This window comes from Mustela lutreola, chromosome 17 (genome assembly GCF_030435805.1).
Source record: "Mustela lutreola isolate mMusLut2 chromosome 17, mMusLut2.pri, whole genome shotgun sequence".
NCBI lineage: Eukaryota > Metazoa > Chordata > Mammalia > Carnivora > Mustelidae > Mustela > Mustela lutreola.
The window spans coordinates 46,456,100-46,483,767 of record NC_081306.1 but is presented as its reverse complement, the minus strand read 5'-3'; the positions used below and the strand labels follow the sequence as shown (position 1 = coordinate 46,483,767).

The following is a 27,668-nucleotide window of genomic DNA, read 5'->3' as shown; positions in this document are numbered from 1 at the left end:
CTTTGCACGCAAGACGCCTGGAACAAGTATTTGCTGAATTAATGTACGAATCCATGAGAGGTTGGATTGCACGGGGGGGAGAAAAAAGATCAGGTGAATTTAGCATCTCCGAAAATACAGTAGATGGGAATTTTCTTGATTTTAAACTGTTTTCTGAGCGGGAACGACAGTGCTTGAGCTCGAATGGCATCCGCATCAGGTAAGGACAGTCCGCTCCAGGGCGCTCCTAAATGCACTTCCCAGAGCACAACTTCGCTCGGTGTTTGGGAGAGGCTCGGAGCGAAGGACAACAGATGTGCGATCTTGCACACTGGACTTAGTTCAAAAAGATCTCGCTGCATTCTTGATCCCATAAATGGTGTGTAGGGAGATCACAGTAGCCATGGAGACGGCTTCTCGGGGCGGTGATTAGCCATGTGACAGCATCACCTGTTTTCGGCACCCACCGCCCTCCACGGAATAGAGGAAGGAAAAAGCCAACTTAGGTCTCCACCACCCTGGAGCCACGCCCGCGGGAGATAAACTCATTTTAGGATGAATTACTCAGAAAGAACACGGGCACTTGTTTATTTCAGGGTTGTTTTTTCCCCCTCCTTCCTGCGAATGTATTTTACCCAGAAGCAGAAGTCCCCCTCCAGACCCACCTCCCCACCCCCACAAACATATCATCTTCCTGTATACCAAAGAAAATTACATCCTTCAGGTCTGGGGAAGCTCTGTGACACTCATTTTGCATATATATTGTGCATTACTCAGGGGCTAGGTGGAGAAGAGGGCTTTGTTGTGCGTATTTGTTCTGGCTACTGTTTATGCAGGTCCGACTGAATGAGGGAACAGTGGGTATCATTTCAATTTCTGATGTCAACATCAAATTACTTATTTAATTTCATGCCTGGCGAAGCATTGTATAGCTACACGCAGAATCATTTCACTTCATTTGTTATGCTGTGTTTTCGTGGCGATTGCCTTGCCTTCCAACTGACAGCTTTAATTACGACATGAATTTGATTGCACTGCCGAGGAATTAACATAATGCAACAAAGCATTTAAGCACCCGCCTTATAACACCCCCCCCACACAGACACATGAAAGAGCGCAGACACTGTATCCTCACGTACACTCCAAGTCCATTAGAGTTTCAGTATTCTCTAGAAAGCATAGAGAACCTCATGGTCAGAGGCTACCCACACTTCTCAACCCACCGTACTTCTTTTTCTAAAGAGGAAAAAGTTGGGGGCATGAAGCTATGATTTCTAGATTTGGGGAGAAGAAAAAAAACCAAAAAAATCCTCCTATCTACTTTGCCGAACATCCATAGCACTGACATTTCTTCCCTTCTTACTCCTTCTCCACCCTATCTTTCTTGGCTACTTGCCAGCTCCCTTCAATCATCACTGGAAAATCTGAACAGAAATCACATCTCTGAAAGAGGTACCTCCTCGCCCATTCTGCAACCTCAAGAATGTGGCTATGGCCTTGTATTCACTGGGACACGATCCCTGGTCACCAACACATTCTCCACCAGATCGTCTATTATGCAGATAATAGAAGTTCTGAGACTAGCCACAGGGCAGGGGTCAGGGTTTACTGATAGCCCCTGAGGCACACCACATGCCTTAGGACTTGGTAGCCAAAAGGCCCAGAAGAGCCTCAATCATGAATACCTAATCTAAGTTTGTATCTGAATATAGATGCAAATACTGGGCAGTATTAATCTTTCTTCCAAGTCAGAAATTCATGAACACCTGAAGCCATGATTACGCTATAGTAATGTCTAGAAACAGCTTTTCTATAGTTTGAAATGTGTTACGTTAGCTAAGTTACAGCACCAATTTCTCACATAGGAAAGAAAAACACACCAAGAGGTAAAAGGCCGAGGAAAGCAAAGAAATGGTGATGCCCTGACCACTGAACCATTTGATAAAATCAAGTTCATTTCAACTTTCCACGTTGCCCCCAGTCAACATCTAATGAGAAGGGGTCCTCTGGTTTCCTTTTTCTTTCCTTCTTTCCTTTTTTTTGCTACAGAAAGAAGACAGATTCTGTCTAAACTATACAGCCGAAATTGCCACAGAATCTAAAAAAGATGAGGAGTTAAAATGAGGCTTGAAAATCAGAGATGTTTTTAAAAAGAACGCAACAAACCAAAGTGTCCTCAGATTCAAAAGCATTTGAAATAATACCATACCCCCATGTTTAGGCAAATACTTCTGTTGAATCATGGAAAAGGCTTCATTCTTGCTTTCTCAAATGGCAGAGATGCCATTTCATTCATATTTTCAATGCACCAGGTAGAAACGAGATGCAGAAGGAGACAGAAAACAGAGCAAGAGAAAGTGTTTAGCAGTGAGAAGGCGAGAATCTGAGGAAAAGCCAGCCTGCTGGCTATCTGATATGCAATTTCGGGGCTCATTATAAGCGATCTCCTATCTCACGTGGTTTGTCCTTTCTGCTGGGTTCTCTCTCCCCCTTTTTTTGTAGGTTCGGCCACTGCTCCAGCAATCTCTGCAAATTACCCGCCTCGATCTCATTATGTTGCAAAGGAGAGCTCTCCTATAAACACACCGCCTCCATCGCCAAGCCACACGGGCTGCGGGGACAGTCATGGCATGCACAGTGGAAAGACATTTTCCGGGAGCTAGAAGGTTGCTGCTGACATTCAAGTGTGCAAGCAGACATTCATTAAATGCTCATTCTACTCTTCCTCGCTGCTCCCCACCTGACTTTTTTTTCCATCTCTGTCACTAAGCTATCATGGAAGCTGCTCATTAAACTCATGATGTTAACATTTCTGTGTTAACAGCTTACCTACAACAAGGGATTTCAAAATTCATTATCCATCTAAAATCAGTGCGCTCCTTTCCTTAGACATCCATACAGAGAGGCCATGGCTACAATCATCACTCCTTGAGTATGGGATGGATGTGTACTTCACCCCTAAGAGGAGGATATATGCTCTGACCCCAGGGTTAATTGAAGTAGAATATTTAAAAATTGTTCCACAACACCAATCGTGTCTAATATCTAGGCCTACCCACCTTCCTGTTAGGATTTTCTCTCTTGGGAGAAAAAACCAGAGGATCATACCAATAATCACACGGCCAAGCGCATTTCTAGGAAAGGTCACAAAGCAAGCTCATTCATGGGTTTTCTGGTGCATTTTGAGAAACAATGACAATTAAAAAAAACTTGAAATCTCAATCCTAGGAAATGTGCCTTGGAGACAGGATTACTAAAAGCTAATAAAGACACAAACTGTATTTAAATGGGAATTACTACCAGGGGGACTCAAGTAAAAACAGGCCAACAATTAAAAACAGAAATACCATCTCATCTGTTCCACTACTGCATTTACCCAAAGAAAACAAAAACACTAATTTGAAAAGATATCTGCACCCCTGGGATTACTGTAGCATTATTTATAATAGCCAAGATACGGGAGCAACCCAAGTCCCTCCACAGATGAACGGATAAAGAAAACGTGGTTAAGGTTTCAATGAAGTATTACTTAGTCACGAAGAATGTGATCTTGCCATTTGTGACAACATGGATAAACCTAGGTTTTAAGCTAAATGAAGTAAGTCTGAGAAAGACAAACACCCTAAGATATCGCTTATTTGGAATCTAAAAAAATAGAACAAAAGAACAAACAAACAAGAAAACAGACCCTGAAATGCAGAGAACAAAGCGGTGGCTGTCCGAGGAAAGGTGGGCAGGGCAGAATAGGTAACAGGATCAGGAGGCACAAACTTCCAGTTATTAAATGAGTAAGTCATGGAGGAGAAAAGTACAGCACAGGAACTCGAGTCAGTAAGACTGTCATGATGCTGTATGGTGACAGACGGCAACACTACCGTGGTGAGGACTGCATGTTCACCAGGTCACCAAGTCAACAGAATCACCAAGTCAATATGCTGAACATCAGAAACCAATGTAGCTCTGTACATTAATCATCCTTAAAAAATTCTACAGATAAGAAACAAAGATATAATAAAATTATCTTTTCAATGGAGAATTTTTATAAATCCATACCACAAGGTATGAGTGGAAATTTTAGGGAACATGAAGGCTAGTGTAGGTGATACTAAGGGAAAGGATTTGCTTTCCTTTTTTTGTTTGTCATCATTCTTGTTAGTGATTGCTTTTGTGCTTAATAAGCAGAAGCCGTGATTTTAAAAGGGGGGGGGGGACAGCAAGAAGAAAGCATCAGGTATGGAAATGGACCCTTCTGACTTCGATTTTCAACCCCCTGTTCCAACCCACTTCACCTGGTCACCAGCTCTCATCTATACTCAGTCCTTTCCGGCTTCTTTCCCTCACTGCATTCTTGGTCTTACCTTTGTCTGTTGTTTCAAATAAAGAGCAAATAAACATTTTTAAAATAAAATTATAACAACACTCTTTTTAACATCATCCAGTGGCTTAAAAATGTGTAGTGGGTTGAACATTCTAAGAGTGTTCCCCCATATTCATATCCACCAGGACACTCAGAACATTGACTCTAAGAGTTAATTTTATGTGCCACCTTGACGAGGCACCTGGTTACCCAAATATCCAGTCAAACATTATTTTGGGCATTACTGTGAAGGTGTTTTTGTACAAGTTGAACATCCACTGACAGAGCTCATAAAGCATACTGCCCTTCCTAACGTAGGCGAGCTTCATCCGAAAAGAACAGAAACAGAACGAAAGAATGAACATTGTCAGAGTAAGGGGAATTCTTCTGACTGTACATGAGCTGGGAGGGCAGCTTCACCCCTGCTTTTAGACTTCAACAAAACATACATTCCTCCTGAGTCTCAAGCCATCCAGCCCAGGGACTGGAGTTACACCCTCAGTTCTCCTGGTGATCAGGCCTTTGGACTGAGACTAGAACGAGCCACAGACGCCCCTGGGTTTCCAGGCTTCTGACCACAGATCTTGAGACTCATAAGCCTCCATAACTGTACATGATTCTACACCCTACCGGCTCAGTCTCTCTTGAGAACCCTGACTGATATGACGTCATATCACAACCCTGACTGATATGATGTCATTATCAGCAATACGTGCTGGAGAAGTGAGCACTACCATGAACTTCTTTGGAAAAAGGGTCTTTGCAGATATGATGAAGTTGAGGTCATACTAGATCAAGGTGGTTTCCAAATCCAGGGACAACTATACTCTAAGAAGAAGAGAGGACAACGCAGAGAGACACTGAGCAGAAGGCCGGGTGGGGACAGGCGCAGACACTGGAGTGCTGTAACTTAAGCCAAGGAAGGCCAGATGCCCCCAGAGGCGAGGTGAGGAATGGAAGGATCCTTCCTGGAGCTTCCAGGGGGATCATAGCCCTGCTGACACCCTTAATGTTGGAATCTTAGCCTCAAAACCTGTAGTCCTCGATTACAGCGGCCCAAGAGACCAATGACACGCTTGGCCTCCTTACCAGGCACTAGGATGTCTCATGTGATCAGGCCTGGTGCTCAGTCTTTAGACCCAGTCACACTGGCCTCTTTCCTTTCCCACAAGCATGTCGCGCTTTTCCTGACTCGCTCTGGACCTTGTTGCTCCCACCACTCAGGATGCTGTTCCCACAGCTCTTCATGGGGTTGCTACCACTTTGTGAGGCAGGCTTCAGTTCAAATGGCATCTATAGAAAGGCCTCATTCCGTCACCCTGCTTCAAGGGGCCCTTCCACCCCTCATCACTGTGTTGTTTTCCTCATAAAACGCACTGTCTCAGAAAGTTCTCCTGTTTGCTCACAGCTCTGCCGTCGGCCACCCGCCACAGAACAGGAGCCTCCTGAGGACGGAGACTCCATCATGCTCCTCAGTCAACCTCAAGTGCACGGAGCTACGGCTGACACATTCAAGATATCTGGTAGATGTTTCTGGATGATCTAACTGCTGACACACCCAGGGAAACACATGAATGTATGTTTCTGGAACAGAAAAGGGCAGGAATAAGCTGTCAGAGAAAAGGGAAATCTAGCACAAACTCTGAAAAGGGAGAGAAGACACAGAAAGCAGGACTATGTTGCAGGACTGGAATTGGCCAGATTTTCTTCTAACTACAGGGGAACTCATGGATGGTGTGGCCCGTGTCTGCTGCTTCTTTCTTAGCAGCAAGTCACCCTGCATTGGAGTAAAATCTCTTTAAAGGTTGGGCGGGAGAGTGGGAAGGACGGAGGCAAAGACACACGCTCCGTGGATGGACGAGCGACCGCACAGGGGGAACGACAGACCTGGGGCGTCCAGGGTGGCTGAAAACGATGCAGGAGGAAGCGCCTCAATTATGATGCTAAATGGTGCACATGACTTCAACAATCAGGTTAGAGAACGGTTTAGCACAACACTTACTAGAATTCAATCCCTTCGCATAATTTCCTGAAATGTTTTGATTCCTTCAAGGTCTCAAGCCCTTAAAAAGTATTAAATATTTTTCTCCCTTCTCATAACCAAAAACCTGACCCAAAGAACCGTTCAGAGAAAGGAGCCATATCCACATACTCATTTCAATAAAGCATTAAAGCAGTTTACTTCCACAGGATGGTGGGAAGAATTTGCTGGAGAAAGTGACACTGAAGCAGAAGGAAAAGAGAAAGAAAGGAAGAAAGAAAGAAAAAGGATTACAAAAGAAAAACCAAAGGCAGGAAGAGTAGAATGTGCATGCTAATTAAGAAAAAAAAAATGGTGGATCAGAGGGACCAAGCAGAAGGTACGAAGATGGGCAAGTAGAGGGGGGGGGGGGACGATGAAGGGGAAGCTTCAGACTTCCCCGTGGAGGGCTCCACAGACTACCCTCGCGAGCGTGGGCCCAGTCCAAGGTATCTTAAGGAAGTTTAATGGCGAGCTCAGATTGCTGGAGAAACAACTCCGGCAGCACTGCCAAGCTCAGGGAAACAGAGACGGGGCAGGTGACGCAGTGAGAGGCGCAGGACGCCTCTGTACCGCGCACTGTGCCATCTAACAGGCATAGTGTCAAGGAGAACACACCCGCACCCAAATACCACTTTAAAAAATAATCCAATCAAGAAATGGGCAGAAGACATGAACAGACATTTCTGCAAAGAAGACATCCAGATGGCCAACAGACACATGAAAAAGTGCTCCACATCACTCGGCATCAGGGAAATACAAATCAAAACCACAATGAGATACCACCTCACACCGGTCAGAATGGCTAAAATTAACAAGTCAGGAAATGACAGATGCTGGCGAGGATGTGGAGAAAGGGGAACCCTCCTACCCTGTTGGTGGGAATGCAAGCTGGTGCAGCCACTCTGGAAAACAACATGGAGGTTCCTCAAAATGTTGAAAATAGAACTGCCCTATGACCCAGCAATTGCACTACGGGTATTTACCCTAAAGATACAAACGCAGTGATCCAAAGGGGCATGTGCACCCGAATGTTTATAGCAGAAATGTCCACAGCAGCCAAACTATGCAAGGAACCTAGATGTCCATCCACAGATGAATGGATCAAGAAGATGTGGTATATATACACAATGGAATACTATGCAGCCATCAAAGAAAATGAAATCTTGCCATTTGCGACAACATGGATGGAACTAGATCGTATCATGCTTAGCGAAATAAGTCAAGCAGAGAAAGACAACTATCATATGATCTCCCTGATATGAGGAAGTGGTGATGCAACATGGGGGCTTAAGTGGGTAGGAGAAGAATCAATGAAACAAGATGGGATTGGGAGGGAGACAAACCATAAGTGACTCTTAATCTCACAAAACAAACTGAGGGTTGCAGGGGGGAGGGGGTTTGAGAGAAGGGGGGTGGGGTTATGGACATTGGGGAGGGTATGTGCTTTGCTGAGTGCTGTGAAGTGTGTAAACCTGGCGATTCACAGACCTGTACCCCTGGGGATAAAAATATATTATATGTTTATAAAAAAAAAATTATTAAAAAAAAAAAAAAAACAGCCAGTCGGTAAAGGAAGGTGCCTCGGCAGACCCAGTGAGACAGAGGAAGGAACAGAGCTTAACTCTGAGGGTACCAGCTCTGGGCTCCAATACCAGGACAGGAACCTAAGAGGGACAGAGAGTTCCGGTTGGAGAAAAGCAGCTGAAGACACATGCCATAACAAGGATTTTTATCTGAGAGGAAGAGCCCTGTGGGTCATGGTGGAGATAAGCAGGACTTGTCAAACCGAGACAGAAAAGGATTGCAAATTTAAAAGGGGCGAGAGGCTCCTAAGGGAAGTTCTAAATCTGGGACCAAAGAAAGGATAAACATGTTTGAACACTGTGGATGTGCCAAGAACGGTGCGACGCGACTGGAAGGCACTGAGCCAGGTAATCTTTGCAGGAGACCTACCAGGTACGTGAAATTATCCCCAGTGCACGGAAAAAGAAACCAAGACTTGGAAAGACCGAGTTCTTTGCTCTAGCTCACACAGATAATAAATAACTAAACTGCTTTTAAACTTGGTGTGTTTGGGGCGCCTGGGTCACTCAGTGGGTTAAAGCCTCTGCCTTCGGCTCAGGTCATGATCCCAGGGTCCTGGGACTGAGCCCCACATCGGGCTCTCTGCTCAGCAGGAGTCGGCTTCCTCCTCTGTCTCTGCCTCTCTGCCTACTTGTCATCTCTGTCTGTCAGATAAATAAATAAAAAAATCTTAAAAAAAAAACAACTTGGTGTGTTTATCATGAATGTGCAGGGTCAGCTCACAACTTGACAATTTCACTTACTAATCTATAAGTGAGTTTAGTCCCTACATCCTGGCAACTTCCTCGGTTACAAAATTCTGTATAAGTCAGACGCAATACTGTCCCGCTTGAATAACTCATCATGAATATTTATATACTCGATTATTCCCCTTAACTTTTTCCTTAGCAACTAATGGAAACAAGTTACTATATCTCCTTGATGTGAGAGTCCCTGCAGACAATGCTCCCTTCTGGCAATACAGTTTGGGAATCCGTAATTCAGCAAAGCCAAGCCCATTTGGTTTTGAAGCTTTACCCATGAGTCAAACCCTCCAGCTACGCTGTGGAGTTCTTTCTCTTCCTCTTTTCGCCTGCCCAATTCAAAGCAACCAAGCTGGAATGATAGAATGTCTTCATTAGCTGCACCTGGGAGTAAGTCTCCATCGCCAAAGCTTCTAAAAATAATGAAAGTGAGTGCAAGACTTAGGGGAATTTTTATCTCAGCTGCAAAACCAGGAGTCGGTATGATGGACTCACGGGGACCAAATACATCCTCTCACCTTAAACAACAACCAGATAGCCAGACAGATGTAGGAGGGGAGGGAGTCTAGAAACCGGGCAACAGGCACTGCACGGCATGATCTTAGAGACCAGGGAAGCAAAGGAGATGAGCCAGGAAATCGCTGGACTTACTGCCTGCGCAGAGTTTTCATGCCCAGCTGGGCAAGCGGGGGAGGGCCCCGCTGGAGCTGAGAAGGACCCGAGTTGGAAAGACAGGGCTGATACCTGCAGGAAGCCCCGGCAGCTGGACTGTGTGAAGCCGAAGATGGCAGGAAGACAGCTTCACAGGGGCAGATGGGACCATGAACGCTGCAAAAGGTCCCCCTAGTCTTCACCTGAATCCACCTGTGCCCACATGGTAGAGGAAAGTCCCCAAGCAAGGGGGACACCCACCGGAGAGGAGCTGGCAGAGCAGTGCCCAGAGCTCACACAAGGCAGGAAACGGCCCGTGTTGCCACCAGCTGGCAAGGCCGGGAAACAAACACGGAGCGCATCAGGAACGGGTCAGAAGGGTCAGTACTGGGCAAAAAGTGAGCTTCAGCCTAAACGCTGTGCCGCTTCCACCCAGGAAAGCCTAAAAGCAAACCTCAGGAAAATCTAACTACTTCCAAATGACATAAATGCATCCCAGAATAAAGCTCAAGAAAGTTTTTAGAAACCCAAACTATCCAGCAGCCAATAAAGAAAAATTCACAGTGTTTGTCATCCCCTCCAAACCGTCGAGCGTGCAAAGGAGACAGACAAGACGTAACCATCCACAACGAGGAGAAAACCCCACAGAACCAGACACGGAAGTGATACAGAGACGTGATGAGTAGACGGACGGAGGGCCTCAGAACGGCCGATGGTAACTGGTTCCCGTAGGTTCCAGAAAGTAACGGGAGCAAAGCCTGGTGAGGAGAGACACAGTAAGACCACACACAGCAAAGCCAGCAGTGGTCCTCATCTCCTCACTCTCGGAGAGTCATTCAGGTCATCAGTTACTAATTTCCTCTAAAGAAAAAGTAGGGGCATCCTTATTTTTTAGAATACTGTGTGGCTACGTGAAGCCTGGTATCCAGAAAAAATAATTGTGTGTGCTTCATCTCAGCAAATTTTGGACTGCAGCAGGCCCGAGGTAAGAATTTGCAACCTCAGAATGGCTCACGCAAAGCAAGTCAGTGGCTGGAGGTTCTGGAACATCTCATGGAATGTCAACTATTATTTTTTTTTCCTTTTCCTTCTTCTTCTTCTTCTTCTTCTTTTTTTAATTTCACCTTTCCTATTTTGATCCTATTGTTGCAAAAGGTATGAGTTTTAATAATTAATACATATCATGAACTCAAAGTATTACACAGACAGTCTTGATATAAAATTGGTAGGATAATGTTTTTTTTAGCATTATTCTATTGTGGCAAAAAGTACATGTGTAACATACAGTTTGACATTTAGCCGTTTTTAGGGTTCTAGTTTGGTGACACTGATTGTATTCTCTGCACTGTGGATGTAGTTCTCCAAACATCACCCTAAACAGAAACTTTGAAACATTAATTAATAAGTAACTCCCCACACCTCACATCCGCCACTCCCATGACAGGTCCTGACTCTAGGAATTCGCATATTCTAGGCTCCTTATCTGAGTGGAACCGTACACTACTTGTCTTTCCATGACTAGCTTCTCTCACTTAGTATAGTGTTTTCAAGGTTCATCCACGTTGTTGCGTGTACGCCAGCGCATACGTTTTTCATGACCAAGTAATGTTCCACCGCCCACACATGCCACTTTATCTGTTCATCTGCTGATGGAGGCGGGTGGTTTCTAACTTTGGTTAGTGTACATGATGTTGCACTGAAAACGGCCATGGAGATCTCTCTCTGAGTAACGATTTTCAATTTGATTGAGTATATACCCAAAAGTGGAACTGGTGCGACACATGATAATTACATACTTAGTTTTCTGAGAAACTGCCAAGCTCTCTTCTGCAGTACGGCACCACTTTCCATTCTCACCATCATGCACGAGGGCTCTAATTTCTCTATATCCCTGACATTTATTCCTCCCCCACTTTTTTTTTTTTTAATTTTAACCATCCTAGTAGATGTGAAGGTGTATCTCATTATAGTTTTGATTTGCATTTTCCTAATGATATAATGAGGAGACGCTTTCATGTGCTTACCGGCCATTTGTAGATCTTTTTTAGAAATGTCTATTCAAGTCCTGTGTGCATTTTTGAATATTAAAAACACTTAATGGTTTTATGATTTGTAAATATTTTTTCCCATTCTATAGGGATTTTTTTTTTTCACTTTCTTGATAATGCCCTTTGCTGCTAATGCTTTGGGGCCATATCTTAGAATTCTCAGCCTAATTCAAAATCAGGAAATTGACCCAATTTCCTTCTTTTGGTTTCATGATTTTAGTTACTACACTCAAGCCACTGATCTATCTTGAGTTTTTCTGTGTTAACGATGTGACACAGGGGTCCAACTTCCCCCTTTTGTATAAAGAAATCCAGGTGTCCCAGCACCATCCCTCGAAGAGAGAATTCTTTTCCAGCTGCATGGATTTAACACTCATATCAGAAATCCATTGGCCACAGATGTGTGGTTCATTTTTGGATTCTCAATACTATTCCAGGGGCGCCTGGGTGGCTCAGTGGGTTAAGCCGCTGCCTTCGGCTCAGGTCATGATCCCAGGGTCCTGGGATTGAGTCCCGCATCGGGCTCTCTGCTCAGCGGGGAGCCTGCTTCCCTCTCTCTCTGCCTGCCTCTCTGCCTACTTGTGATCTCTCTGTCAGATACACAAATAAAATATTTAAAAAAAATAAAATACTCAATACTATTCCATTCATCGGTATACCTATTCTGACGCTAGTATTGTACTGTTTCAATTACTATAGCTTTGCTGTAAGTTTTGAAACTGTTTAAGTGTGAATTTCCTGACTTTGTTCTTCTTTTCCAAGGCTGTTCTGACTACCAGTGGTCTCATGCCATTCCACAGAAATCTGAGTATCCGTTTCTTCATTTTTGCAAAAAAGGATGTTGGAATTTTCAGAGGAATTGCCCTAAGTCTGTACATTGCTTTGGGTAGAATCTCAATACCGAGTCTTTGTATCCATGAACACAAAATATCTTTTGCCAATTTCTTTTGATCTAATGGAAAGTGAATTCAGGGCAACCAACCAAGAGAGCTCAGTGACTGTACAATACTGTACTCTTGTCCCCTGATTTAATGGGGCTTTCATTTCTCCACTCTGGGATGAAATTATGACTGACTAATCCTGGAGGAATTTCCAGAGTCTGTGAGATCTCCTATTAAAAACAAAGCTCAAGAGGAGCTACTTAAATATTTTTAACAACTTAGGTAAGAAATACTGTTTTATTATTATAATTTATAGTTCCATCACAAAGTTAATGAAACACATAAACACACAAAGAAATACTTAGACACAGACATACCCACACAGCAAAACACCAAGTTGGATCCTTTATGTGTATCATTGATATTAAACCTCATTAGCTAGGAGGCAGATGTCTATAACTCAGAAATTAAGAGTACTACAGAAGTAATTATACTTTGTTTACTCCACTGAATTCTCTTAGAATTCAATGTTCCGGACGTCAAGTCTCACTCTAAGTCTCTCAGACTTTCCTGAGAGGTGTGTCTCGGGACTATTCGCCTTGGACGTTGGAGAAGTGGGTGGGAGACGATCACAGGGAATGACTCAGTGTGCAGCGGTGGTTCCGACCTCTCATGCTTAGGAGCCCCCGCCGTTAAACACCGCTTGGGGCACACTCCTATAGCACGGGAGTTTACAGATTATGTACCAGAACTACTCCCAGCTCACCACATATTAGCAAAGTTTCATGTCTTTTGTTTGTAGACAAAAAACAATAAGTTCTAATATTTTTTTCTCTGCAACGCACGGAATCATCCCGTATCCCTGGCTGAAGGCGGCTGCAGTAGAGGATGAAAAAGAGTGAGACAAGGAGCAAAAGTTTCTGTCCTAACTCTATGCCCTGACTCTGTTTCTTCTTCTTGAAGCTCAGAGGCTCTGAACTGCTGTCTCTTTGAGAGTACCATTCTCTCTTAGTCTGTTAATGTGCCTTCACTGGCAACCCTAATAAAAATGTCTCCCTACATCATCCTTTTGTAAGAACGCTTCCCAGTGTTGCTCTCAGGGTGAAGAATCCTGCTCTGTGACATGTCAGGTTAGCAGAAAAGAGAGCCCAGAGGATCAGGTGGTTCCAGGAGTGGCAAACCGTCATCCGCTCTGTCGGCGGACAGGAGGCTGGAGAGCAGTCAGAGGCGGGTCTGGGGACTAATGGACCCCTCAAGAGGCACGGCACGTTATCACAACCATTTGCCAGGACATAAAACCCCTTCTCTTGCCAGCAAGTGGCCAGTTCCTTATCCCTTCCTACAGAAATAAAGCGGCAGACGGGGGCTGTCACCAATTTCGCAGGCCAGGAAATGACAGAAAGCCCCACATTAAACGGCGTCGCCTCGCAATGGGAGCACCGCTTTCATTCGCGCCCTGACGATGGAAGGATCATCACGGCGCTTTGTCATCTTTGATTCCTAAGCTAACAAGTATCCCACCCGCCCTGTTACGTGTCACACCACATTTTGGAACAGAACCACCAAGCCAGGCTCAAACACGTCTGCCGAGAGAGAGGGCGCTGGAAAGCTCGCGCAGACCTAGTGACGGGCAGGGTAGGAGCGCGGGGAGGCAGAAACCGGACCCCAGGAATGGGCGGTCTGGAGGTTTCGTCGGATGTTTTTTTTTGTCTTTTTTACACTTACATCGCTGAGCCTTTCCCGAGAGCTGCTCCGGTGGAAGCCCTTGGATTCTCCGCTGTCACTGTCACTGTCTCTGCAGCTGTTCTGGCCTGGCTTGAGCTGCAGGCAAAAGAGAAGAGGAAAGAGACAAAAGTCAGTGGTCTCCGCACACAGCCGGCCCCTGCCCGGGTTCTTTAAGTCTTGTCAAAAGTGCACGACTGAAGGTCCTGCGTTTCACATTCTTCTCAGCTTCTGAGCCGCGCCGGGCAAGCTGCCGCAGGAAGAAACACGGAGAAGGATAAGCAAAACATTTACCATAAAATGTCACTGGAAATAAGAGTGAGCCAGCCAGGAAAAAAAAAAAAAAACACTTGACAAAAATTTAACAAAGGTCCATGAATCTCGGAAAGTAATCTTCCCTCAGACTTTTTCCTCTGTTCTACTGGGAGCTCTTTTTTGTCAAGAAAAAGACCAAAAACACTGAATTAGCTAAAGTCAGATTACACTAACTACGGTGGCCCACCTTTCCCCTCTGTCTCCTTAAGAAAGAACACAGCAAAACCGAACAAAAGCAATGTTTTCTTCCAGGAGAAAACGATGAGGCGCTGCGTGTTATCCTTGCTCCTCTGGGAAGATCCTGATCCTAATTTCTGAGACAGCTTCTGGAGGTCTCTCGGCAGATCTTTAAGAGTACCCAGATTAAGACCTAGGGCTTAAGCAATTAAGCCACGACTCCTTCAACAGACACGTATTAAGTGCTACTTCTGTACCTGGTCCTAAGAGCTGGAAAGGTGGCACTAAACTCCCGCCCCCCCAAAAAAAGTCTCTGCTCTTGCGAAGCTTACATTTTAGCAGCTCCTGCACATTCACCCCGCTCTGATTTTCATGTTCAGAAAATTTTCCACATTTACCCGTCTTTGATTTTTATGTTCAGAAAATTCTACACATTTCCCCAGCTCTGATTTTCCATTAAAATGAATAAACACACAGAATCTCAAACCAGCAGTCTGGAAAAGACTGTAAGACACACACATACGGGCCATTAGCCGGCAACGTCATCATCAAGAACCACCTTTGCAGGGACCCCAAGAAATCCGACGCAGGTCACAACACACGGCCTATTCTATAATGTCCTTAATCCAGCAAAAGAAAGAGCGTGGACCAGGCAGATACAACAGACAAGGAAATGAACGTAACGGGACGCCAAAAAACAGCCAGTGACATTCGGAAGAAAAGTAATCTCTGAAGCCTTGGGTTTCAAAAGCAGATTGAGCTCCTGTGGCTGAGAGGGGAGGGGAAGATACTCTTGATGGGAGAGAGGCAGAAAGCAACATGCTAGGAAATGATCAGAAGGAGTCTTATCTGGAACAGAGATTTCCTTCTGGGAGGAAATAGGAAGAAACATTACTAAGGGGGTCCATGGATCAGACATGGAAAGTCTCAAACAAAACACGAGCCCCGTGCTTCTGGGCAGGAGGGAATTTCAGAGAGAAGAACGGGTAATAGGTAGCAACATCTGTGCCTGCAGGTTTTCATGTGGCTCCGGGGCCAAAGGGGAATGTGAACCGAGACAAGCGGAGAATGAAATCTGAACCCGCACGCCCTGTCTCACGCGCCTCTTCTAAAATTTGCCGTTCAGATCCCACTTTGGGTCACACCATCTAATAAGCTGTCCCCAAAACCCACCATACAGAGCACTCCTTTTTGCTGTCAGCCTTCCTACAAATCTACTTTTATCACTTTCTTCTAAAAATCCCTTTCTCCAGAAGTCTTCTCTAATGGAACCCAGAAAAATGATACTCATTTTAGCTTGTATCCTCCTGGGCCCTTAAGGGCTTAGTTTCCTTCTAAATTACTGCGAAATCTGCTAATTCTAAGTTAATTCAGGCACAAGCTATATGAGCCTTTTCTTATTACTATGGAATAAAAGTTCAGAATATTGTCATTCTCCTCAAGTTTTCATTTTTTATACTTACAATAAAAGGGAATTTAATGGAAAATGAACATCACTTTCTCCCAATCTCCTGAACATGTCATGTCCATTTCTGTCCTGCATCTGTCTGTTCACGCTAGGTTTCCTCACCCCATAGGGCACACCCTCAACTTCCCGGGGGTTTCCAGGTCAAGACTGTTTTGAAGCTCAGATACGATCACCATGCTGCTTGAAGAGCTCTTTCTTTGTCTGTCTTCCTTTCCTGATGTGCCTTCCAAGTTTAGGTGATACACCATTCCCCATTAAAGGCCTCGGGTAATGATGATCCATTTTCAAGTCTGAAAAGGCGCACTGCTAAATGAACTGGGCGGATGATAACATCTACATGTGGGGTGGATACTCTAATTTATAGGTCGTGTCATAATCATGTCATAATTTTTATCTTCCTGGATCGCAGTTGAGTAAATGCATGTTTACTCTGTTGTGTGAATGACGAAAAAGAGCAAGTGAGGTGCTCAGAATTGGGCACAGGGTCTAGGACTCAGTTCACGTCCATACGACTCACTGCTGTTCTCACTCTACTTCCTAGAATCCATTCAGATGTCAGCATTTCACATGAAAATAACGAGTCTGCAGCGTATCAGTATTCTCAATGGAATATGTTTCAGACATATTTGCGGTAACTGACTTCATCCACAAAGAAAGAAATCCTACAAGGTGATACTTGATCTAGAGATGTTTATAAAAACTCAGTCCCTCCACCCAGATGGGAAACAAACATGCGGCAGAGAATTAGCCACTTAAGAGCAGAAAGACCTGCTGGTATCCTGGTACCCATCCACCTGGCTTCCCCAAATCTGGACTTTGCATTTGGGTCTCCTCCATGTTTCTTCATGGAAGGGAAGCGATGACTTCAACAGGCTTGACAGGAGACTTCAGTGGCTCTGATGTCTATCATCTGGCCAAATGTTGATCTAGGCTAAGGGCAAAACCCAAGGAGGACTGAGACGGAGCCGCTTCCTGGCCTGCCCTGAGCTCTGCCAGCAAAAGCACTTCAGTGAATTCTCTGCGGAGAGACTTACATAAAAATCCAGCCCCACACTACCCTTTTCTCCTCCAAAGCCAGGCTCAAGTTTAAAGGAAACTTAGGATTTTAAGCTGTCAGACAGCTCAATATTTCAAAGAAATGGATTGACTACAGTAAGTACTAAAGCTAAACCACAAGATTTCAGGCGAAGAAGTATTCATTCCTAATCCCATGAATACATTTAAAACTGGCATTTTTAGCTATATCCAATGGATCATGTGGGGTAGCACAGCTGACTTAGAAGTTGTAATCCTTCACCTGAAATTCCCAGCTATTACCTATAACCAGAGACATTACAAAGGCCAGGTGCTGGCTTCAACATTTAAAGACCTAAGGAAAATCGATCTGCCCGCATTGATTCGTCCCAGCGTCCGTGGCGGCGGTTGTAAGTCAGCTTTTGCTCCAACAGATGCTGAGATCTCCTCTTATCATCTTCTAGATACTTTAAAATACTTTGCTTATTTAAAAATTACCATAATTCACTCCTATTTCCACTAGTGTCTCCCCATCAGAGTATTACACAGTTTAGATCCGCATGAGAACAAAACAGATGAAGTAAAAGGAAGCTGCAAACTGGCGTGAGCGGGAGGAATCCTACCAGTGAGACGACAACTTCTAGAAAACCGAAGAAGCCAGGCTGTTTCCTATTAGATTCCACGGTCGACAGTATATACAGAAACTCTGAAGCTGTGATCTTGTTAGAGTGAAACAGTTATTAATGGCTGATTAGGAAAATAACGACCCAGGGTTTCATCGCTGCTGATGAACATCTAACGAAAACCCGTGAAGGTGTAGCCGCTCCATACAGCCCTGCCAGGATCTGCGAGGCGGGCGATGCCACTCTTTTCAGCTTCAGTACGGAGGGTTCCAGATGCTAGCTGCTCAGGAGGCTGTCATTAATTCTTCAAACAAAATTCACAGAAGGATAAAGTATGTGGAGAAGACACCTACGCCTGAAACTCCAGAGGAATGATGTGAATTATGCACTGCAATGCAGAAAAGCATCCACAGTAATCTCCTACCGCTTTTTTGGTTCCTGGAAGCAGCATAAATCCTACCTCGGACGGCTGAGCTTTCCTGCAGGAAGCTCAAGGAACTCCACACAGTGTTTTAAAAATGCGGTCAATAAGCACAGACTTTTCTTTGTTTCCAAGAAATTTTGTTTAACATTCTTGACATCAAAACAGCAAGAATTTAATCTTGTAAAAATGTTGGTTTGCTTTTTAAAAATCAGAGTTTCCCTGTGGGTTGGACTCTTCCCCATATATTGGGTGGCATGTGTACTATTTTCATTTTTTTTATTCGAAAAAAGTTGACACCTGAAGTTTTATTAGTTTCAGGTGTAGAGCACAGAGATTCAACATCTCTAAATGTTATTCTACGCACCCCACGAGGGCAGGTACCATCTATTACCCTACGACACTATTAGAAGGTCACTGGCTGTATTCCGTTTGTGGGACCTTGAGTTTCTGTGACTTACTCACTCTACAACCGCGAGTCTGTTACCTTCCAGTCCCTTCCCTCATTGTGCTCACCCCCTCATCCCACTTTCCTCCGCCAGATCGACTTGTTCTCTGTATTTATTTATTTTTAAAGATTTTATTTATTAATTTGACAGACAGAGATCACAGGTAGGCAGAGAGGCAGGCAGAGAGAGAGGAGGAAGCAGGCTCCCCGCTGAGCAGAGAGCCCGATGTGGGGCTCGATCCCAGGACCCTGAGATCATGACCTGAGCCGAAGGCAGAGGCTTATCCCATGGAGCCACCCAGGCGCCCCAAGTCCTATTTTTTAAAAAAACAAGGACATCTAATATCTGTTAGATAAAATAAATAAATATCCAATTATTTTTTAGTGAGAAGTCCTAAGTTTAAAAAAAGAGAAGGGGGGAAAAAGAAAGGATTAGAAATAAATGCTTAGGTGCGGTCATAGGTCAAAGAGTCATTTCAGAGTTGCAAGAGGTGCCTTCTGCACCTTTTACACTTCTGCGCTTTCTACTAAGGGAGAAAGTTACCAACTTCCATGTCCCCATGTATAAAGAAGTAATTAAGTAACCAAGGAAACGGAGGTGGGTGTCCTTCGCAGCCTACGAACCGGGAGCAGGAGCACTGAGCCACAGGCAAGGACACAGATGCTCAGACGCTCGGTCTCACTGAGGCAGGACGTCACGAACTTGGTCGATCTCCGAGACCACGGTTTTCGGTGCCCCCACAAGACCTCGGCTTCCGCTGCAGGTGGGCCAGGCCACGAAGATCAAAATAAATTCCACGATGTAGAAACCACAGGAGCGGCCTCCTCTAGGGTGAAAATTAATGACTGTCTCCTTTAGACATTTTTTTAAATCTTTTTTTAAAACACGTTTTTAAAAATCTCTCCACATGGGGCGCCTGGGTGGCTCAGTTGGTTAAGCGTCTGTCTTGAGTTCAGGTCGTGATCCCAGGGTCCTGGGATCGAGCCCCACATCAGGCTCCCTGCTCAGTGGGGAGCCTGCTTCCTCCTCTCTCTGCCGCCTCTCTGCCTGCTTGTGCGCGTGCTCTCTCTCGCTCGCTCTCTCTGACAAATAAATAAATAAAATCTTTAACTGGAGGGGGAGACACACCATGAGCGACTGTGGACTTTTGAGAAACAATCTCAGGGTTTTGGAGGGGAAGGTGGGAGGTGGGGGAGCCTGGTGGGGGGTACTGAGGAGGGCACGGATTGCATGGAGCACTGGGCATGGGGCATAAACACTGAATGTTGGAACATGGAAAAAAATAAAATTAAAAAAACATTCTATAGTTACAGTTGAGTCAAAGACAAAATCACAAACACATCATTTTAAAAGAAAATAAAAACTATAAATATGTAAGGTAAAAAATTTACAGGATGCTGTAAATTCTGTGCTGGAGGTTAACTTTCTAAACTTTCTACAAAGTGGAAAATAATAGAAATAAATAGCCTAGTTCCAGAGATCAAAAGGACAAAAAGGCAGGGAAAATGAGAGAGAGGCAATTTCTAAGATGAAAAGTACGGGGCGCCTGGGTGCTCGTGGTTAAGCGGCCGACTCCTGATCTGGCTCGGGCCATGCTCTCAGGGTCTTGGAGCGGCGCTCCCCATTGGGCTTGGGCGCAGTGTGGAATCTGCTAGAGGACTCTCTCTCCTGTGCCACCGCCTTGCCCCCTCTTGAGCACTCGCTCCCTCTCTTGCTCTCTACCTCTCTCTCAAAATAAATAAATCTTTTTTAAAAATGAAAAGTACATAATGAATTGGAAATTAAAATACTGGACACAATCAATAAACCAGGGCATAAATGGGAGCGAAACCCGTGGAATCAAGAGAGACATACTTACAAATCTAAGAATAAAACGAGATAAAGAGCAAACCAAATGTGGAAACATAATAATGTGGTAATTTAATAATATATAATGTGAAAATAATGTAAGAACTTGATTAGTACTATGAAAATGTGAGAATAAACACATTTCTAAATTACAGTACTAAACATTCTATGGTGGACCTGTCAAGATCATAATCAAATAGTGTGAATTTTTAGAATTTTTTAACAAAATCTGATTCAGAGCATTAAGAAACATACGCAAAGCTAATCTGTTCCAAAACCCACTAATATAAGTGAAACACAAGGGAGCTAAGGAATTTTTCTTTAATTAAAAGAGCTACAAAAACTTGAATAAATACAACAAGTTCAATTTAATAATAAAATGAAGGGTAGTTCCACCACATTCTAATCGAATTTTTCCGAGGAAGGTAGGAGACCGCCAACTTGCAAGTGGACAAAAGGGAAACTTCGGAGCTGATGGCAAAGTTCTAAAACTGGAGCATTGTGATGATCATGCGACCCTATAAATGTACCAAAACTCACTTAACTGTACACTTACAGTAAGTGAAATTCAGGACATGTAACTTACATTTCAATATGGAGGTTTAGTTTTAAAAAGTGAAAGATTTCGTCATTTTTCTCTCTTACTCCAGAAGCACTTCCTTATTAAGGATTTACCTTAATCCTTAGGTAAAGGATTGGGTCAGGCTCAGGGAAGGGAGCCCCCTTTCTCTTCTTCTTCTTTTTTTTTTTTTTAAGATTTTATCTATTTATTTGACAGAGAGAGAGATCACAAGCAGGCAGAGAGGCAGGCAGAGAGAGAGAGGGGGAAGGAGGCTCCCCACTAAGCAAAGAGCCCGATATGGGGCTCGATCCCAGGACTCTGGGATCATGACCTGAGCCGAAGGCAGAGGCTTAACCCACTGAGACACCCAGGCGCCTGGGAGCCCCCCCCCCCCCACATTTTTTTCTTAAGATTTTATTTATTTATTTGACAGAGAGAGATCACAAGTAGGCAGAGAGGCAGGCAGAGAGAGAGGGCGCCAAGCAGAGAGCCCAATGCGGGGCTCGATCCCAGGACCCTGGGATCATGACCTGAGCCGAAGGCAGAGGCTTTAACTGGGAGCCCCCTTTCTTAAACACAAAAATCTAATCGTGGGAGTTCACAGGAGGCAAGTTATCCTGAGGGACAACTTGGAATTCTGCCTACCACAGATGGTTTACGAAGACAAGTAAAGGAGAAAGTGCTTCTAACTCCATTTATTATAAAATCATTCCAATGGAGTTAGTAAAGTTTCACTAATGCAAAACAAAATAGGCTTCTTGGACTTTGGCGTGTCGTTTATCTAATGTGTCAGTGATGTTCCCAAATAGACATTTAAGGTACGGCCCAGAGGATTGACCTGAAGGCCGTGTGACCAGCTTGGAAAGGGAAACTCTCGAATCCCTTCTCCTTGCTAATCACATACATTACTCAACACTGAAAGGGGTTCGGTGGACTTTGTAGCAGTAAAGATAAACCCTGAGGTTAATAAAAAGAGGAAAATACGCCAAGATCAATCTAACTGCATAGTTTCGAACATAAACAAGGAGCAATTAAGACAGTCAAAAGCCATCTGACCAACTTTGATATCCTTCCAACAGACACACTCAACCCAGACAGCAGAACTTAATAATGTTCTACAGCTTATCAAGAGAATCGTAACTCTCTATGATTAGCCAAGAGGCTATTACAATACTGTTTCTTTGTAACTTGATAGTAGGAAGGGAAGAGAGCGGAAGTGGAAACAGCAGGGCTCCGTCTGGAACGCACATCCCGATCCACAACCTGGGTACTACTTCTGGGGTGAATTCTGTTGAGGAAAAGCATGATAACATACCTGACTTCATTTTCTACTGAAAAGGGGCGGGGGCGGGAGAGATGAACAAGAATGCAACTGAAGAGAAAAGCCTGAATGAACAAAAGACACTTGGCATTCCTTGGGTATGATCGGGGACTAGAAGACAAACCCGTTTTCATATCAGCTCAGAAATTCCCATGCAGTACACGCGAGCCGTGCAACAATAATTTGATGAAGGAATGTCTGACTGCTTTGTCAAAGTCTCTACCTTCTAATAATGAGATTCTGATTAATAAAAAGAAATTGAGGCAATATTATTTGGTTGGTGAGAATGAATGTACAAAAGTAACAAGCACACGGAACTTTCTTCTTCTATTTTTCTGTAAGAAGACATGTTTTCAAGAAACTTTTTAAATGGCCTGGCATTGTTTAAAATAAACATCATCCTCAGACACAGAATGCTTTGTGTCCTTATGTTTTTTTTTTTTTTTCCTGTTGTACGTGAAAAAATAGCCAACTAAGGCTGAAGGAAAGAAATACGCAAGATGAGTCTCATACGTCTTGACATCCCAAAAAGACCATGTCAAAGGGACTTGGGAGCCAAATTTGAGGCACTTCCACTAATGCAAGACGGGACAATTTAATGACCAGTAGCATAATGACACAATAAAGTAAAACATATCAAACATGGTAACAAAAGTAGACAATTAAAAGAAAACCCACAAATAAATACCTTCTTGGTAACATTGGAGGACCTTCTGAAAATGAAAAATAAAATAAAGCAAGGAATCACGCATCCATGGCTGTTATAGCATCGTGAAAAGAAAGAAAACCAGATAACGCATGCCTCCTGATGTGAGAACACACCACTCAACGCTCCCCCGTCCCATCAAACCTGAATTTGATTCACCACAGATTCTTGAACAAACTTGCAAGAAATGTAAGGGATCGGGCACATATTAAACTTCACATCATGGGATATGAAATCAGCAAAACCCAGAAATCTCCCGATTCCCTCGATGAATCAATTGCACGATCAGTACAGAAGAGTGGGAACGAGGTCACAGGCCTCCCGACCCACGGCAGGGACTGCTCTGGTTTTAACCTCGTTTCCACAAAGAGTAAAAAGTTATGAGGCAAACTCAAACATGTCCACTGATGAGTACTGATGAGATTATAGTTACAATAAAAAGGAAAGAGCTTTTGTAGATACAGACCAAAATATTTATAACAGAAATGATCTGACCTTCGGACTTCTATTTCAAACTAATGCAGGTGACAGAAAGAACAGCTTCCTCCCTTATCTCTGCCTGCCTCTCTGCCTACTTGTGATCTCTGTCAAATAAATAAATAAAATCTTAAAAAAAAAAAAAAAGAAAGATTTTATTTATTTATTTATTTATTTGAGAGAGAGAAACACAGCAAGAGAGGAAACACAAGCATGGAGAGTGGGAGAGGGAGAAGCAGGCTTCCCAAAGAGTAGGGAGAGCCTGATGCGGGGCTCGATCCCAGGACTCCAGGATCATGACTTGGGACGAAGGTATCTACCTTCGTCTGTACGACTGAGCCACCCAGGAACCCCAGGAAACAAGATGTCTTAACTGTTGAGGTTGGAAGATGAGTATATCTGCATTTATGACACTATCATCTCTACTTCAGGATGTATTTTAAATTTGTCATTAAAATAAGTTTTAAAAACCTTATCTCCAGAAGCAGCATTTTTCTCCCCCAAACCACACAGTCAATGGCTATTCCTTTACATTGCTAGATTATAAACATCTAGAATTCGTTAGGGTATAAAACAGTTTGGTTGCAAGCTTTCAAAATTTCTAAGATAATGAACTTTCAGGGCAAACCTCTTTCCAACTTGCCACTGTTTTCATACCAGTACATTTCAAATCCAACCAAAAAGTGAATTCTCACCAAGCCTGAGGGTTCTCGCCTACCCTTGGGTATCTTAACGTCCAAGCAGGCTCAGGCTTAACAAAATTCCATGGACTGATGGCGTCATCAGCAGACATTTTCTGACAGCTGTAGAGACTAGAAGACCGAGGTCAGCATGGGCAGTTCCTGGAGAGAACTCACTCTCTTCCTCGCGTATCAGCAGCTGTCCTCTCCCTGGGTCCTCGCGCGGCGGGGAGAGGAGGCCTACTCTCCAGTGACGACTCTTACACAGCCATCACCGACCTGCCCTTAGGACCTCGCTTCTCCTTAATTACTCCTGGACCCAAACATGTGGGGTTCCACATACGAATTGGGAGGAGGCACAATTTAGTCCACGGCATTAGAAACCTGTGTATCACTAAACAGTTAGTAACTGTTCCGTACTAAACTCCATTATTCCACGGGATACAGAAACGAACGGCTTCAGCATCCACGATATTTGATGTTTTTAAAAAGCTACAGACATTTTATAAGTGGGATGGGTTCCACAAACGCAGGTTCTGGAATATCTGAGATCCCTCTTACAGCCTGAATCACGTCTATCTAAAATTTGTATGTTGGAAGGAGAGTGCATTCGCAGAGAGGACTTTAAAAGGGTAATTAAGATAAAATGAGGCCACGAGGGGGGCCCGAGTCTGACCTGGATCTGCACATGAAGGGGAGATGGAGACACAGAGACCACAGGGAGGCCCAGGAAGACAGAAAAGACCATGTGAGTCCCCAGGGAGAAAGCAGCCACCAACAAGGCAAGCCAAGAGGCCTCGAGAAACCCGACACACTGACCTTGTACCTCGAGCCTCCAGAACTGCGAGAAAACCCACTGCTGTTCCTGAAGTTACCCACTCGGTGGTATTTTGTTATGACGACCCAGCAAACCCACACACTCCTTCTCTTTAGGGTACCAACATCCTGGCCATTATCTTTCCTACCTTCGAAGAGAACAAAATGAACCAAACACAAGAACCCGGCCAACTTTCCGTTGCTTTCAGGCCCTTACAAATGATTCTCGAAAAGATTTCACTCAGTATCACCAATTCTTTCCCTCCAGTTCTCTGTTGAACCCAGCCCAAGGAGGCTTTTGTCCCCCGACCATGAAATGGCCCCTGTCAGAGTCAACAGCAGGCTCTCAGACGCTGTGCAGGGCTCAGGGCAAGAGACCCAAGGACTATCCAGCTAAACGGTGAGAAGTTCCAAATCATGCCACGGCAGCGCTGGCCCTCTGAAGGCCAGGTTCCGGAGTTGGAATTCTGTGTTCCTGGAGGTTTCCTCACGGACCGTGGCAGGGGACAAGAACCGGGCGCAGGCCTGGGCTCTTCCCTTCCCGGCTGCGGGCCCGTCCCTCGCGAAGCCTCGCCCGTAAGTGCGGTAACAGCCCAGGCCCTCCTGCAGGCCCATCCGCACTGCCGACTGTCCCCAGCTCCACTGGCTGCGCCCCCAGCTCCGGCACAGGCCCAGCTGCGGTGCCGGTGCTGTCAGCAGGACGGACCCAGAGAGCGGATCCTCCCAGTTGGACTGAGGACATCGGGGCAGGGGATTCTGGAGCCCCACAGAACCAGTAACGTGTGTCGGAGTGCGGTGGGCTCCAAGGGGGCACATGTCCTTGGCCCTTTGATCTCTTCCACTCTGGGTAAGGAGGGCCAGAGCAGGGCTCAAGGAAAAGGCCCTGCGACCCGGCTTTGAAGGAGTCCAGTCCTGGTCAGCAACGACCTACCAGTGCTAAACCGAGTGGTCACCGTCCGCGTCCATCTCACCGACCTACCGATCTAATGGGAACATCGGACACAACAGATCATTCCCACGTCCTCGAAGCACTCTGCTTCACTCCTGCCTTTCCTGCTTATCAGTCTGGATCCTTCACCTAGTCCCAACCCTTAATGTTAGGCTCCCCAGGGCTCGGTCTTGGGACCGCTTCTCTTTCAGGCCTATACTCACGACCTCTGATGACCTCATGCAGTCTCAGTGTTTCACATATGATCTATGTGCTGGTGATACCTAATTTACACCCTTGGTCTCAATCTCTTCCGAAAATCCTAGTCTTCTAAGTCCAGACAGTCCTTCAACTCTACTTAAACATCGAAAAGGGCATCTCAAACTCAACACGACTAAAGCCATGTTCTCAATGTTCCCAATTGTTAGTGTAAAGTTGCTACTTTCTATCTGCTTAGGACAAAGTCTTGATCTACAGCTGCCCCTCTGCGCAAAGCTACCTTGGTCTCTTGCCTGGACGATGACAACGTCCTCCTACCCGACCCCCCCACGGTGCCCTTCTGGCCACTTCTGTCCATCTCTCCCAAGAGCCTGAGGACTCCGGCTAAAAGCACATTCATTCATTCCCAATCTTCTCAACACCTTCCAGAGTCTCTCCATCCTATCGAAATAAACACGGAGGTCATCACAATGGCCACAAGCCAACTCCCACTGTATCTGATTCCCCCATTACTTCCCTGGCCTCATTCTCTCCCACTCTCTGCCTTGGTCCCTCTGAACCAGCTGGACTGGCCACTTCGCTGTCCCGCAAACGGGTGAGGCATGCTCCCACCTCACGGTCTTCCCTCTTGCCACAACCTCTGCCTGGAATGTTCAGCCTCCCAGAAGACACAAAGCTCACCGAGGTCTTCACTTAAATGTCACTTTCTCAGCAAGGACTTCCCTGATGGTCCCGTTCACAACTGTTCGCCCTGCTCCGATCTAACACCTCCCCACGTACTGCATCCTTCACTTGCTTCCTCCAGACTCCCGCTGCCTGAAACACACTGCAAGCGGGCAGTAAGTTTTAACAGGGTTTTTATCTGTTTCGTTCACAGAGTCTAGAACAGCACCTGTAATTTAACAGATGCTCAATAAATATCTGTTTAATTCATTCCTATGTATAATCTTTTAATATCTGCAGCATGGAAGTCCACCTTCAAAGTCTCCTGGAGAACGCCTCTTGGAGCTATGAACAAGAGTGTGCCTAGGTCATAGAAAGCTAGTCTTCTAGGGTTAGCCAATAAGGAGACCTCAAGAACAGTGACCACATGTGCCTTAGCAAATCTGTGGGCTTTGGTGACATACAAAATCGGCCTTTAAAATCCTTACGCTCCAAAAAGTAATACGTTGACTTTGCTCTTGAAAAAGTGATCACCTGTAATTTAAGATATTTTAGATTGTCAGGTATAGGATTAGAAAATGAAAAGCAGCACATAATTACAGTGGGTTTAATAAATCTTCATCCTGGCATTTGAGACTTTTAGAAGTACTCGTTCAGCAAAAGGTCAAAAACCACTACCAAGAGAAGTTAATAGCTCTCCTAGTATTACACAACCTTATTGATGTGATTGCCACTTTAAGTAATTTAGATAATATGAAGCATTTAAAATTCTTATTTATTTTACCATCTGATGGTGCTTTTTTTAAATAAAAAAATTATTTTCTTATTTTTTTTTAATCAATCCAGCAAAGGCTTCTTCCAAAACACCCCACAGAAAGGCAGAAATGTTTAAATGTGTTTCTTACCAAACACTGATGAAGAACATCAATAGTTATAATGGAAACCCAACTGTAATAGAACCAAATGCGCTCTCCTGAGTGAATTTTTCCATGA

General features: G+C 44.6%; 1 protein-coding gene across 7 annotated transcripts in view; it reads right to left on the bottom strand.

The window, feature by feature from the left end:
- The window catches only part of AUTS2 (activator of transcription and developmental regulator AUTS2), a 1,064,120-nt gene that overhangs the window by 573,465 nt on the left and 462,987 nt on the right, over window positions 1–27,668 (bottom strand). For all 7 annotated transcript variants that reach the window (XM_059154787.1, XM_059154790.1, XM_059154789.1 and 4 more), the window contains exon 3: window positions 13,992–14,087. In XM_059154787.1, coding sequence (XP_059010770.1) covers window positions 13,992–14,087 — 96 coding nt within the window. The remainder of the gene's footprint in view (window positions 1–13,991; window positions 14,088–27,668) is intronic.